The sequence below is a fragment of the Pecten maximus genome, chromosome 7 (genome assembly GCF_902652985.1).
Source record: "Pecten maximus chromosome 7, xPecMax1.1, whole genome shotgun sequence".
Classification (NCBI taxonomy): Eukaryota; Metazoa; Mollusca; class Bivalvia; order Pectinida; family Pectinidae; genus Pecten; species Pecten maximus.
Genome location: NC_047021.1, coordinates 2,542,273 through 2,559,628, shown reverse-complemented (window position 1 = coordinate 2,559,628; position 17,356 = coordinate 2,542,273). Strand labels below are relative to the sequence as shown.

General features: G+C 35.2%; 1 protein-coding gene across 5 annotated transcripts in view; it reads right to left on the bottom strand.

Annotated features, from left to right (window-relative positions):
• LOC117331320 (tubulin monoglycylase TTLL3-like) overlaps nt 1–17,356 on the bottom strand; it is a 54,889-nt gene that overhangs the window by 22,378 nt on the left and 15,155 nt on the right. For all 5 annotated transcript variants that reach the window (XM_033889989.1, XM_033889988.1, XM_033889991.1 and 2 more), the window contains 3 exons: nt 1,248–1,361; nt 837–991; nt 140–353 (listed from right to left, as the gene is read on the bottom strand). In XM_033889989.1, coding sequence (XP_033745880.1) covers nt 140–353; nt 837–991; nt 1,248–1,335 — 457 coding nt within the window. In that variant the 5' untranslated portion in view covers nt 1,336–1,361. The remainder of the gene's footprint in view (nt 1–139; nt 354–836; nt 992–1,247; nt 1,362–17,356) is intronic.

Sequence of the window (17,356 nt, the reverse complement as noted above, 5' to 3'; positions counted from 1 at the left end):
CGAATCATCGAGGTTTGACTGTATAAGTAAGATTGTTTATATATAAGTAAGATTGTTTATATATAAGTAAGATTGTTTATATATAAGTAAGACAGTTGTGCAACAATAAAGTGAAAATAGCAATTGGAAAAAAACTTACTGTCGCTATCTGTATCATCATCATCGTCATCATCATCGTCATCATCATCATCATCATCATCTGAATCATCATCACCATCCACTGTCTTTCTTCGTTTCCGCCGAGCTTTCTTAGGTGGTCCTTGAATTCGGTAGAATTTTTCCACCCAGCCCCTCTTACGCAGACTCTGTCTCACCCCAGAGTACCCTCCCTGGATGGTGAAGATCTTTCGTTGCTACAAATTATGATATTTGGGATATTTTTACTGAACATCAACCAATTTGACATTGTTGTTTCCATTAGTGAAAACCAACCAACATGACATTGTTGTTTCTATTAGTGAAAACCAACCAATATGACATTGTTGTTTCTATAATGAAGAACAATATGACATTGTTGTTTCTATAATGAAGAACAATATGACATTGTTGTTTCTATAATGAAGAACAATACGACATTGTTGTTTCTATAATGAAGACAAACAAATATGACATTGTTGTTTCTTTTAATGAGGACCAACCGATATGACATTGTTGTTTCTAATAGCGAACACCAAACAATATGACATTGTTGTTTCTATAATGATATCAATGACCAAACAATATGACATTGTTGTTTCTATTAGTGAAGAGTGAAGAAAGTCAAATTTTCTTATTTCTAGTAATGCCATAGATGTGTTAGCAATTAACAGTAAACAATATTCAAGCTTCTCACAAACCTTGATCGCTCGCTCAGCAGTTTCCTTGGCATGCTTTAGTCGATCTGTACTGATAGAACCTGAGGGGTTGGATGTGACAGGTATCTTACGAGAGATCTTAGGACGGCCGAGGGTTGGCATGGTCTTACTTCTAGACATAGAAGTTGGGAGGTCACCTGGTAACATAGCAACCAAAATTAAAACTGAACACTTCAAAACAATAATTCTAAAACTGAACACTTCAAGACAATAATTCTAAAAATGAACACTTCAAAATAATAATTCTAAAATTAAACACTTCAAAACAATAATTCTAAAACTGAACACTTTAAGACAATAATTCTCCATAATAACATACACTAAACACTGTTTCTCTGTGTACAGATAATGTATCACTGTAAAGCTACAACACCTTGTGTATGACAAACATACCAGCCGTGTCATCCACACTCCCGTCTCCTGCAGGCTTGGCTTTGATTTGATGGCTTCCCATTTTCTGCTTCTGTCGTTTTAACACCATATCTGGGTTTCCATTGGCATAAGGACCTGAGAAAGAGTAAAAATAAATGTGACAGGAAACTCTTTAAAGTTTATAGAATTTACAATAAAACTAAAACATTAAATACTACAGTGAGAACATTAACAGATGTATATACCCTGTACTTACCTATACAGATGTATATACCCTGTACTTACCTATCATGATAGGTATCATAAAGTCTAATGCTACATTTTCGCACCTTATCACAATTTACAGTTGATATAAAGTTTCTTTACCTATCAACATACAGCCAACATTATATTCCTACACTCATATATCTTCACTGTCCCACAACACTGTCCCACGACACTGTTTCACCACACTGTTCCACAGCAACACTGTTCCACAACACTGTTTCACAACACTGTTCCACAACACTGTTTCACAACACTGTTCCACAACACTGTTTCACAACACTGTTCCACAACAACACTGTTCCACAATAACACTGTTCCACAACAACAATGTTCCACAACAACACTGTTCCACAACACTGTTTCACCACTTTACTGTAATGTAGGTAATGGGTGGGATTCTCAAATCTCTTTACACTACACTAGATAGGATTTAATCATATATACTGCTGTCACGAACTGTTCCAATATTTAAGGGGGTTGTTTGCCCGATTTATTATTCTGACATGAAAATCATGCCTATGCAGGTACTGTGTCCTATGTCTGCATAAATGAGAAATTTAAATTTTGCATCAAACCTTTTCAGAATAAATGAATGTGTAAAACTGGATGCAATGTATAAGGAATAGTGTATAATTCAATTTTCTTTTTTATTGGATCTATAATGTCAAGTCTGCCAAGGTCTCGTATTGATGGCTATAGACTGTATAGGCACGCCCGACAAGTGTATTGTGAGAAATGGTGGTTAATGTTTAAACCCTGGCACTAACTCATTCGGGAAACATTGACGAATAAATAATTATGTTTTCTAAACCGAGGACAATTACCAGACAAATATAAGAGATGTATGCAAAATAATTCAAAAGCTTTACAAAAGCATAGATATTCTATACACTGATGAAATGGAAGTTTGTGACAGAGAATTTTGATATTGACAACCAGCTTATAATCATATAAGCAATCAAAATATTGACTCGGTCCCAAGCCCACATGTCCCAAGCTGATTTGTCTGTATTTACTCTGTGCCTTAATGATTTGTTACATGTTCACTCAACTGGTATTTAATAAAACACATTATTATAAATACTAACTAGTAATATTCACTCGGCCTAGTTATACCAGTGACCAACCTGTTAATGTTACGAGACTTTATCAATATTCATATTTATATAAAATGATACTTGTCTTGACCTACTGGAACATGAAACTTTGTTTAATTCTTATATTTTTGTATACATTTAAAAACAAGTGTAATACATCTACATCATAAAATGTCATTTTGGGTAAAAATGTAATAATAAATATTTTACTGTTATGTCAGACTCTTAAAGTTTAACAAGAGGCCCTGAGGACCTGCATCGCTCACCTGGATATATCAGTAATTATGGTAAAATACTCTAATTTAAGTTCAAACATTTTCCTAGGATGCTACAACCAGTGATGTATATATTGTTCAAGCATGCAGTATTCTAATTTAATGCTAATCTTTTTTGGTACTTTTTTCCTACTTTTTCAGTACTAATTTCCTACTTTTTTGGTACTTTTTTCCTACTTTTTCAGTACTAATTTCCTACTTTTTTTAGAACTTTTTTGATACTTTTTTTTTCTACTTTTTCAATACTATTTTCCTGCTTTTTCTGTACTATTTTCCTACTTTTTTAACTTTCAGTACGAAATGTATGCACATCCTACTTAATTCCTGCTAGAAACATATTTTTTTTTGGTACTTTTTCATGCCAAGTTGTTCCAGTACTTTTTTTGTACTTTTTCAGTACTATTTTCCTACTTTTTCACAGTACTTTTGTTCCAGTACTTTTTTTGTTCTTTTTTGGCCTACCAGTAAAATTACTAAAAAAGTATAAAAGTACTTTTTTTGTACTACATTGTACATGTATATATGTGCTTGCTTTTTCTGTACTTTATGATGACACTAAAATGTATTAAAAGTATACTTTTGTTAGCCTGTTTTTGTACTTGTGTACTTTTTTTGACTCAATTTGAAACCATGTTGAACCCTCGGTTCCAAATTGAGTAAAAAAAAGCATACTTTTTAATGCTTTTTTTAGCATTATTTTCTGTACTTTTTCTGTGCTTTATTTCGGTATGGGATAAGTCAGTGATACGTGCGGTGATCAATGTAGTGCATTATTGACACTATGAAGTCGACTGACTTGTTTGATGAAAGGTAAACTTGATCAATGTGGTGTGCTAGGAGACTGACAAGTACAGGATTACTATACAAACCCTGGCCTTAAATATTCAGTAATCAATACACAATCATTTATAGGCTCCTCTCGACAGTATGTCTCCAGGTATATAGTAGCCCAGGCGACTTCACTACACTAGCTATATCAATGTAAAAAGACTATTTTATGGAAATGTCCAGTGTTTGAATAATTTGCAAAAGTATGGCATCTCACTATATCATTATATGTGTATACATATATAGAATTCAACCCCCGGGATCACAAAATGTGGTAATACCCTTGACAAGCCTTGGGTTTCACCACATTTTGTGACCTTCTCCGGTAGAACTTCCTATCCTACATACACACATATGAACAAGCCTAATATGTAAATATATATCAGACTTTTCTCACTAATCTTTAACTTAATGACAAAAAAGTGTGAACTCAAAAAATAATGGGTAACATATCCAGAAAAATATATAACGATGGGACAAACATCCCCATACATACAACTGAGCATGACTTACAAGTCTTGATATATTTATGTAACTGGATATATCACATACCTCACACACTGAATCTCTACTTATGTAACTGGATATATCACATACCACACACACTGAATCTCTACTTATGTAACTGGATATATCACATACCACACACACACTGAATCTCTACTTATGTAACTGGATATATCACATACCACACACACTGAATCTCTACTTATGTAACTGGATATATCACATACCACACACAGTGAATCTCTACTTATGTAACTGGATATACCACATACCACACACACTGAATCTCTACTTATGTAACTGGATATATCACATACCACACACACACTGAATCTCTACTTATGTAACTGGATATATCACATACCTCACACACTGAATCTCTACTTATGTAACTGGATATATCACATACCACACACACACTGAATATCTACTTATGTAACTGGATATATCACATACCTCACACACTGAATCTCTACTTATGTAACTGGATATATCACATACCACACACACACTGAATATCTACTTATGTAACTGGATATATCACATACCACACACACTGAATCTCTACTCATGTAACTGGATATATCACATATACCACACACACACTGAATCTCTACTTATGTAACTGGATATATCACATATACCACACACACACTGAATCTCTACTTATGTAACTGGATATATCACATACCTCACACACTGAATCTCTACTTATGTAACTGGATATACCACATACCACACACACACTGAATCTCTACTTATGTAACTGGATATATCACATACCACACACTGAATCTCTACTTATGTAACTGGATATATCACATACCACACACACTGAATCTCTACTTATGTAACTGGATATACCACATACCACACACACACTGAATCTCTACTTATGTAACTGGATATATCACATACCACACACTGAATCTCTACTTATATAACTGGATATATCACATACCACACACTGAATCTCTACTTATGTAACTGGATATACCACATACCACACACACTGAATCTCTACTTATGTAACTGGATATATCACATACCACACACACTGAATCTCTACTTATGTAACTGGATATATCACATACCACACACACTGAATCTCTACTTATGTAACTGGATATATCACATACCACACACACTGAATCTCTACTTATGTAACTGGATATATCACATACCACACACACTGAATCTCTACTTATGTAACTGGATATATCACATACCACACACACTGAATCTCTACTTATGTAACTGGATATACCACATACCACACACACTGAATCTCTACTTATGTAACTGGATATATCACATACCACACACACTGAATCTCTACTGATGTAACTGGATATATCACATACCACACACACTGAATCTCTACTTATGTAACTGGATATATCACATACCACACACACTGAATCTCTACTTATGTAACTGGATATACCACATACCACACACACTGAATCTCTACTTATGTAACTGGATATATCACATACCACACACACTGAATCTCTACTTATGTAACTGGATATACCACATACCACACACACTGAATCTCTACTTATGTAACTGGATATATCACATACCACACACACTGAATCTCTACTTATGTAACTGGATATATCACATATACCACACACACTGAATCTCTACTTATGTAACTGGATATATCACATACCACACACACTGAATCTCTACTTATGTAACTGGATATATCACATACCACACACACTGAATCTCTACTTATGTAACTGGATATATCACATACCACACACACTGAATCTCTACTTATGTAACTGGATATATCACATACCACACACACTGAATCTCTACTTATGTAACTGGATATATCACATACCACACACACTGAATCTCTACTTATGTAACTGGATATATCCACATACCACACACACTGAATCTCTACTTATGTAACTGGATATATCACATACCACACACACTGAATCTCTACTTATGTAACTGGATATATCACATACCACACACACTGAATCTCTACTTATGTAACTGGATATATCACATACCACACACACTGAATCTCTACTTATGTAACTGGATATATCACATACCACCACACTGAATCTCTACTTATGTAACTGGATATATCACATACCACACACACTGAATCTCTACTTATGTAACTGGATATATCACATACCACACACACTGAATCTCTACTTATGTAACTGGATATATCACATACCACACACACTGAATCTCTACTTATGTAACTGGATATATCACATACCACACACACTGAATCTCTACTTATGTAACTGGATATATCACATACCACACACACTGAATCTCTACTTATGTAACTGGATATATCACATACCACACACACTGAATCTCTACTTATGTAACTGGATATATCACATACCACACACACTGAATCTCTACTTATGTAACTGGATATATCACATACCACACACACTGAATCTCTACTTATGTAACTGGATATATCACATACCACACACACTGAATCTCTACTTATGTAACTGGATATATCACATACCACACACACTGAATCTCTACTTATGTAACTGGATATATCACATACCACACACACTGAATCTCTACTTATGTAACTGGATATATCACATACCACACACACACTGAATCTCTACTTATGTAACTGGATATATCACATACCACACACACTGAATCTCTACTTATGTAACTGGATATATCACATACCACACACACACTGAATCTCTACTTATGTAACTGGATATATCACATACCACACACACTGAATCTCTACTTATGTAACTGGATATATCACATACCACACACACTGAATCTCTACTTATGTAACTGGATATATCACATACCACACACACTGAATCTCTACTTATGTAACTGGATATATCACATACCACACACACTGAATCTCTACTTATGTAACTGGATATATCACATACCACACACACTGAATCTCTACTTATGTAACTGGATATATCACATACCACACACACACTGAATCTCTACTTATGTAACTGGATATATCACATACCACACACACTGAATCTCTACTTATGTAACTGGATATATCACATACCACACACACTGAATCTCTACTTATGTAACTGGATATATCACATACCACACACACACTGAATCTCTACTTATGTAACTGGATATATCACATACCACACACACACTGAATCTCTACTTATGTAACTGGATATATCACATACCACACACACTGAATCTCTACTTATGTAACTGGATATATCACATACCACACACACTGAATCTCTACTTATGTAACTGGATATATCACATACCACACACACTGAATCTCTACTTATGTAACTGGATATATCACATACCACACACACTGAATCTCTACTTATGTAACTGGATATATCACATACCACACACACTGAATATCTACTTATGTAACTGGATATATCACATACCACACACACTGAATCTCTACTTATGTAACTGGATATATCACACACCCACACACACTGAATCTCTACTTATGTAACTGGATATATCACATACCACACACACTGAATCTCTACTTATGTAACTGGATATATCACATACCACACACACTGAATCTCTACTTATGTAACTGGATATATCACATACCACACACACTGAATCTCTACTTATGTAACTGGATATATCACATACCACACACACTGAATCTCTACTTATGTAACTGGATATATCACATACCACACACACTGAATCTCTACTTATGTAACTGGATATATCACATACCACACACACTGAATCTCTACTTATGTAACTGGATATATCACATACCACACACACTGAATCTCTACTTATGTAACTGGATATATCACATACCACACACACTGAATCTCTACTTATGTAACTGGATATATCACATACCACACACACTGAATCTCTACTTATGTAACTGGATATATCACATACCACACACACTGAATCTCTACTTATGTAACTGGATATATCACATACCACACACACTGAATCTCTACTTATGTAACTGGATATATCACATACCACACACACACTGAATCTCTACTTATGTAACTGGATATATCACATACCACACACACTGAATCTCTACTTATGTAACTGGATATATCACATACCACACACACTGAATCTCTACTTATGTAACTGGATATATCACATACCACACACACTTAATCTCTACTTATGTAACTGGATATATCACATACCACACACACTGAATCTCTACTTATGTAACTGGATATATCACATACCACACACACTGAATCTCTACTTATGTAACTGGATATATCACATACCCACACACACTGAATCTCTACTTATGTAACTGGATATATCACATACCACACACACTGAATCTCTACTTATGTAACTGGATATATCACATACCACACACACTGAATCTCTACTTATGTAACTGGATATATCACATACCACACACACTGAATCTCTACTTATGTAACTGGATATATCACATACCACACACACTGAATCTCTACTTATGTAACTGGATATATCACATACCACACACACTGAATCTCTACTTATGTAACTGGATATATCACATACCTCACACACTGAATCTCTACTTATGTAACTGGATATATCACATACCACACACACTGAATCTCTACTTATGTAACTGGATATATCACATACCACACACACTGAATCTCTACTTATGTAACTGGATATATCACATACCACACACACCTCAATCTCTACTTATGTAACTGGATATATCACATACCCCCACACACTGAATCTCTACTTATGTAACTGGATATATCACATACCCACACACACTGAATCTCTACTTATGTAACTGGATATATCACATACCACACACACTGAATCTCTACTTATGTAACTGGATATATCACATACCACACACACTGAATCTCTACTTATGTAACTGGATATATCACATACCACACACACTGAATCTCTACTTATGTAACTGGATATATCACATACCTCACACACTGAATCTCTACTTATGTAACTGGATATATCACATACCACACACACACTGAATCTCTACTTATGTAACTGGATATATCACATACCACACACACTGAATCTCTACTTTGTAACTTATGTAACTGGATATATCACATACCACACACACACTGAATCTCTACTTATGTAACTGGATATATCACATACCACACACACTGAATCTCTACTTATGTAACTGGATATATCACATACCACACACACTGAATCTCTACTTATGTAACTGGATATATCACATACCACACACACACTGAATCTCTACTTATGTAACTGGATATATCACATACCACACACACTGAATCTCTACTTATGTAACTGGATATATCACATACCTCACACACACTGAATCTCTACTTATGTAACTGGATATATCACATACCCACACACACTGAATCTCTACTTATGTAACTGGATATATCACATACCACACACACTGAATCTCTACTTATGTAACTGGATATATCACATACCACACACACTGAATCTCTACTTATGTAACTGGATATATCACATACCACACACACTGAATCTCTACTTATGTAACTGGATATATCACATACCACACACACTGAATCTCTACTTATGTAACTGGATATATCACATACCACACACACTGAATCTCTACTTATGTAACTGGATATATCACATACCACACACACTGAATCTCTACTTATGTAACTGGATATATCACATACCACACACACTGAATCTCTACTTATGTAACTGGATATATCACATACCACACACACTGAATCTCTACTTATGTAACTGGATATATCACATACCACACACACTGAATCTCTACTCATGTAACTGGATATATCACATACCACACACACTGAATCTCTACTTATGTAACTGGATATATCACATACCACACACACTGAATCTCTACTTATGTAACTGGATATATCACATACCACACACACTGAATCTCTACTTATGTAACTGGATATATCACATACCACACACACTGAATCTCTACTTATGTAACTGGATATATCACATACCACACACACTGAATCTCTACTTATGTAACTGGATATATCACATACCACACACACACTGAATCTCTACTTATGTAACTGGATATATCACATACCACACACACTGAATCTCTACTTATGTAACTGGATATATCACATACCACACACACTGAATCTCTACTTATGTAACTGGATATATCACATACCACACACACTGAATCTCTACTTATGTAACTGGATATATCACATACCACACACACTGAATCTCTACTTATGTAACTGGATATATCACATACCACACACACTGAATCTCTACTTATGTAACTGGATATATCACATACCACACACACACTGAATCTCTACTTATGTAACTGGATATATCACATACCACACACACTGAATCTCTACTTATGTAACTGGATATATCACATACCACACACACTGAATCTCTACTTATGTAACTGGATATATCACATACCACACACTGAATCTCTACTTATGTAACTGGATATATCACATACCACACACACACTGAATATCTACTTATGTAACTGGATATATCACATACCACACACACTGAATCTCTACTTATGTAACTGGATATATCACATACCACACACACACTGAATCTCTACTTATGTAACTGGATATATCACATACCACACCACCACTGAATCTCTACTTATGTAACTGGATATATCACATACCACACACACTGAATCTCTACTTATGTAACTGGATATATCACATACCACACACACACTGAATCTCTACTTATGTAACTGGATATATCACATACCACACACACTGAATCTCTACTTATGTAACTGGATATATCACATACCACACACACACTGAATCTCTACTTATGTAACTGGATATATCACATACCACACACACTGAATCTCTACTTATGTAACTGGATATATCACATACCACACACACTGAATCTCTACTTATGTAACTGGATATATCACATACCACACACACTGAATCTCTACTTATGTAACTGGATATATCACATACCACACCACACTGAATCTCTACTTATGTAACTGGATATATCACATACCACACACACTGAATCTCTACTTATGTAACTGGATATATCACATACCACACACACTGAATCTCTACTTATGTAACTGGATATATCACATACCACACACACACTGAATCTCTACTTATGTAACTGGATATATCACATACCACACACACTGAATCTCTACTTATGTAACTGGATATATCACATACCACACACACTGAATCTCTACTTATGTAACTGGATATATCACATACCACACACACTGAATCTCTACTTATGTAACTGGATATATCACATACCACACACACTGAATCTCTACTTATGTAACTGGATATATCACATACCACACACACACTGAATCTCTACTTATGTAACTGGATATATCACATACCACACACACACTGAATCTCTACTTATGTAACTGGATATATCACATACCACACACACTGAATCTCTACTTATGTAACTGGATATATCACATACCACACCACACTGAATCTCTACTTATGTAACTGGATATATCACATACCCACACACACTGAATCTCTACTTATGTAACTGGATATATCACATACCACACACACACTGAATCTCTACTTATGTAACTGGATATATCACATACCACACACACACTGAATCTCTACTTATGTAACTGGATATATCACATACCACACACACTGAATCTCTACTTATGTAACTGGATATATCACATACCACACACACTGAATCTCTACTTATGTAACTGGATATATCACATACCACACACACTGAATCTCTACTTATGTAACTGGATATATCACATACCACACACACACTGAATCTCTACTTATGTAACTGGATATATCACATACCACACACACTGAATCTCTACTTATGTAACTGGATATATCACATACCACACACACTGAATCTCTACTTATGTAACTGGATATATCACATACCACACACACTGAATCTCTACTTATGTAACTGGATATATCACATACCACACACACACTGAATCTCTACTTATGTAACTGGATATATCACATACCACACACACTGAATCTCTACTTATGTAACTGGATATATCACATACCACACACACTGAATCTCTACTTATGTAACTGGATATATCACATACCACACACACTGAATCTCTACTTATGTAACTGGATATATCACATACCACACACACTGAATCTCTACTTATGTAACTGGATATATCACATACCACACACACACTGAATCTCTACTTATGTAACTGGATATATCACATACCACACACACTGAATCTCTACTTATGTAACTGGATATATCACATACCACACACACACTGAATCTCTACTTATGTAACTGGATATATCACATACCACACACACTGAATCTCTACTTATGTAACTGGATATATCACATACCACACACACACTGAATCTCTACTTATGTAACTGGATATATCACATACCACACACACTGAATCTCTACTTATGTAACTGGATATATCACATACCACACACACACTGAATCTCTACTTATGTAACTGGATATATCACATACCACACACACTGAATCTCTACTTATGTAACTGGATATATCACATACCACACACACTGAATCTCTACTTATGTAACTGGATATATCACATACCACACACACTGAATCTCTACTTATGTAACTGGATATATCACATACCACACACACTGAATCTCTACTTATGTAACTGGATATATCACATACCACACACACTGAATCTCTACTTATGTAACTGGATATCACATACCACACACACTGAATCTCTACTTATGTAACTGGATATATCACATACCACACACACTGAATCTCTACTTATGTAACTGGATATATCACATACCACACACACTGAATCTCTACTTATGTAACTGGATATATCACATACCACACACACTGAATCTCTACTTATGTAACTGGATATATCACATACCACACACACTGAATCTCTACTTATGTAACTGGATATATCACATACCACACACACTGAATCTCTACTTATGTAACTGGATATATCACATACCACACACACTGAATCTCTACTTATGTAACTGGATATATCACATACCACACACACACTGAATCTCTACTTATGTAACTGGATATATCACATACCACACACACTGAATCTCTACTTATGTAACTGGATATATCACATACCACACACACACTGAATCTCTACTTATGTAACTGGATATATCACATACCACACACACTGAATCTCTACTTATGTAACTGGATATATCACATACCACACACACACTGAATCTCTACTTATGTAACTGGATATATCACATACCACACACACACTGAATCTCTACTTATGTAACTGGATATATCACATACCACATACACTGAATCTCTACTTATGTAACTGGATATATCACATACCACACACACTGAATCTCTACTTATGTAACTGGATATATCACATACCACACACACTGAATCTCTACTTATGTAACTGGATATATCACATACCACACACACTGAATCTCTACTTATGTAACTGGATATATCACATACCACACACACTGAATCTCTACTTATGTAACTGGATATATCACATACCACACACACTGAATCTCTACTTATGTAACTGGATATATCACATACCACACAACACTGAATCTCTACTTATGTAACTGGATATATCACATACCACACACACTGAATCTCTACTTATGTAACTGGATATATCACATACCACACACACTGAATCTCTACTTATGTAACTGGATATATCACATACCACACACACTGAATCTCTACTTATGTAACTAGATATATCACATACCACACACACATTGAATCTCTACTTATGTAACTGGATATATCACATACCTCACACACTGAATCTCTACTTATGTAACTAGATATATCACATACCACACACACTGAATCTCTACTTATGTAACTGGATATATCACATACCACACACAACACTGAATCTCTACTTATGTAACTGATATATCACATACCACACACACACTGAATCTCTACTTATGTAACTGGATATATCACATACCACACACACATGAATCTCTACTTATGTACTGGATATATCACATACCACACACCACTGAATCTCTACTTATGTAACTGGATATATCACATACCACACACTCACATACCACACCTGAATCTCTACTTATGTAACTGGATATATCACATACCACACACACACTGAATCTCTACTTATGTAACTGGATATATCACATACCACACACACTGAATCTCTACTTATGTAACTGGATATATCACATACCACACACACTGAATCTCTACTTATGTAACTGGATATATCACATACCACACACACACTGAATCTCTACTTATGTAACTGGATATATCACATACCACACACACACTGAATCTCTACTTATGTAACTGGATATATCACATACCACACACACTGAATCTCTACTTATGTAACTGGATATATCACATACCACACACACACTGAATCTCTACTTATGTAACTGGATATATCACATACCACACACACTGAATCTCTACTTATGTAACTGGATATATCACATACCACACACACTGAATCTCTACTTATGTAACTGGATATATCACATACCACACACACTGAATCTCTACTTATGTAACTGGATATATCACATACCACACACACTGAATCTCTACTTATGTAACTGGATATATCACATACCACACACACTGAATCTCTACTTATGTAACTGGATATATCACATACCACACACACTGAATCTCTACTTATGTAACTGGATATATCACATACCACACACACTGAATCTCTACTTATGTAACTGGATATATCACATACCACACACACTGAATCTCTACTTATGTAACTGGATATATCACATACCACACACACTAAATCTCCACTTATGTACTGGATATATCACATACCACACACCACTGAATCTCTACTTATGTAACTGGATATATCACATACCACACACACTGAATCTCTACTTATGTAACTGGATATATCACATACCACACACACTGAATCTCTACTTATGTAACTGGATATATCACATACCACACACACTGAATCTCTACTTATGTAACTGGATATATCACATACCACACACACACTGAATCTCTACTTATGTAACTGGATATATCACATACCACACACACTGAATCTCTACTTATGTAACTGGATATATCACATACCACACACACTGAATCTCTACTTATGTAACTGGATATATCACATACCACACACACTGAATCTCTACTTATGTAACTGGATATATCACATACCACACACACTGAATCTCTACTTATGTAACTGGATATATCACATACCACACACACTGAATCTCTACTTATGTAACTGGATATATCACATACCACACACACACTGAATCTCTACTTATGTAACTGGATATATCACATACCACACACACTGAATCTCTACTTATGTAACTGGATATATCACATACCACACACACACTGAATCTCTACTTATGTAACTGGATATATCACATACCACACACACACTGAATCTCTACTTATGTAACTGGATATATCACATACCACACACACTGAATCTCTACTTATGTAACTGGATATATCACATACCACACACACTGAATCTCTACTTATGTAACTGGATATATCACATACCACACACACTGAATCTCTACTTATGTAACTGGATATATCACATACCACACACACTGAATCTCTACTTATGTAACTGGATATATCACATACCACACACACACTGAATCTCTACTTATGTAACTGGATATATCACATACCACACACACACTGAATCTCTACTTATGTAACTGGATATATCACATACCACACACACTGAATCTCTACTTATGTAACTGGATATATCACATACCACACACACTGAATCTCTACTTATGTAACTGGATATATCACATACCACACACACTGAATCTCTACTTATGTAACTGGATATATCACATACCACACACACTGAATCTCTACTTATGTAACTGGATATATCACATACCACACACACATAATCTCTACTTATGTAACTGGATATATCACATACCACACACACTGAATCTCTACTTATGTAACTGGATATATCACATACCACACACACTGAATCTCTACTTATGTAACTGGATATATCACATACCACACACACTGAATCTCTACTTATGTAACTGGATATATCACATACCACACACACACTGAATCTCTACTTATGTAACTGGATATATCACATACCACACACACTGAATCTCTACTTATGTAACTGGATATATCACATACCACACACACTGAATCTCTACTTATGTAACTGGATATATCACATACCACACACACTGAATCTCTACTTATGTAACTGGATATATCACATACCACACACACTGAATCTCTACTTATGTAACTGGATATATCACATACCACACACACTGAATCTCTACTTATGTAACTGGATATATCACATACCACACACACTGAATCTCTACTTATGTAACTGGATATATCACATACCACACACACTGAATCTCTACTTATGTAACTGGATATATCACATACCACACACACTGAATCTCTACTTATGTAACTGGATATATCACATACCACACACACTGAATCTCTACTTATGTAACTGGATATATCACATACCACACACACTGAATCTCTACTTATGTAACTGGATATATCACATACCACACACACTGAATCTCTACTTATGTAACTGGATATATCACATACCACACACACACACTGAATCTCTACTTATGTAACTGGATATATCACATACCACACACACTGAATCTCTACTTATGTAACTGGATATATCACATACCACACACACTGAATCTCTACTTATGTAACTGGATATATCACATACCACACACACTGAATCTCTACTTATGTAACTGGATATATCACATACCTCACACACACTGAATCTCTACTTATGTAACTGGATATATCACATACCACACACACTGAATCTCTACTTATGTAACTGGATATATCACATACCTCACACACTGAATCTCTACTTATGTAACTGGATATATCACATACCACACACACTGAATCTCTACTTATGTAACTGGATATATCACATACCACACACACT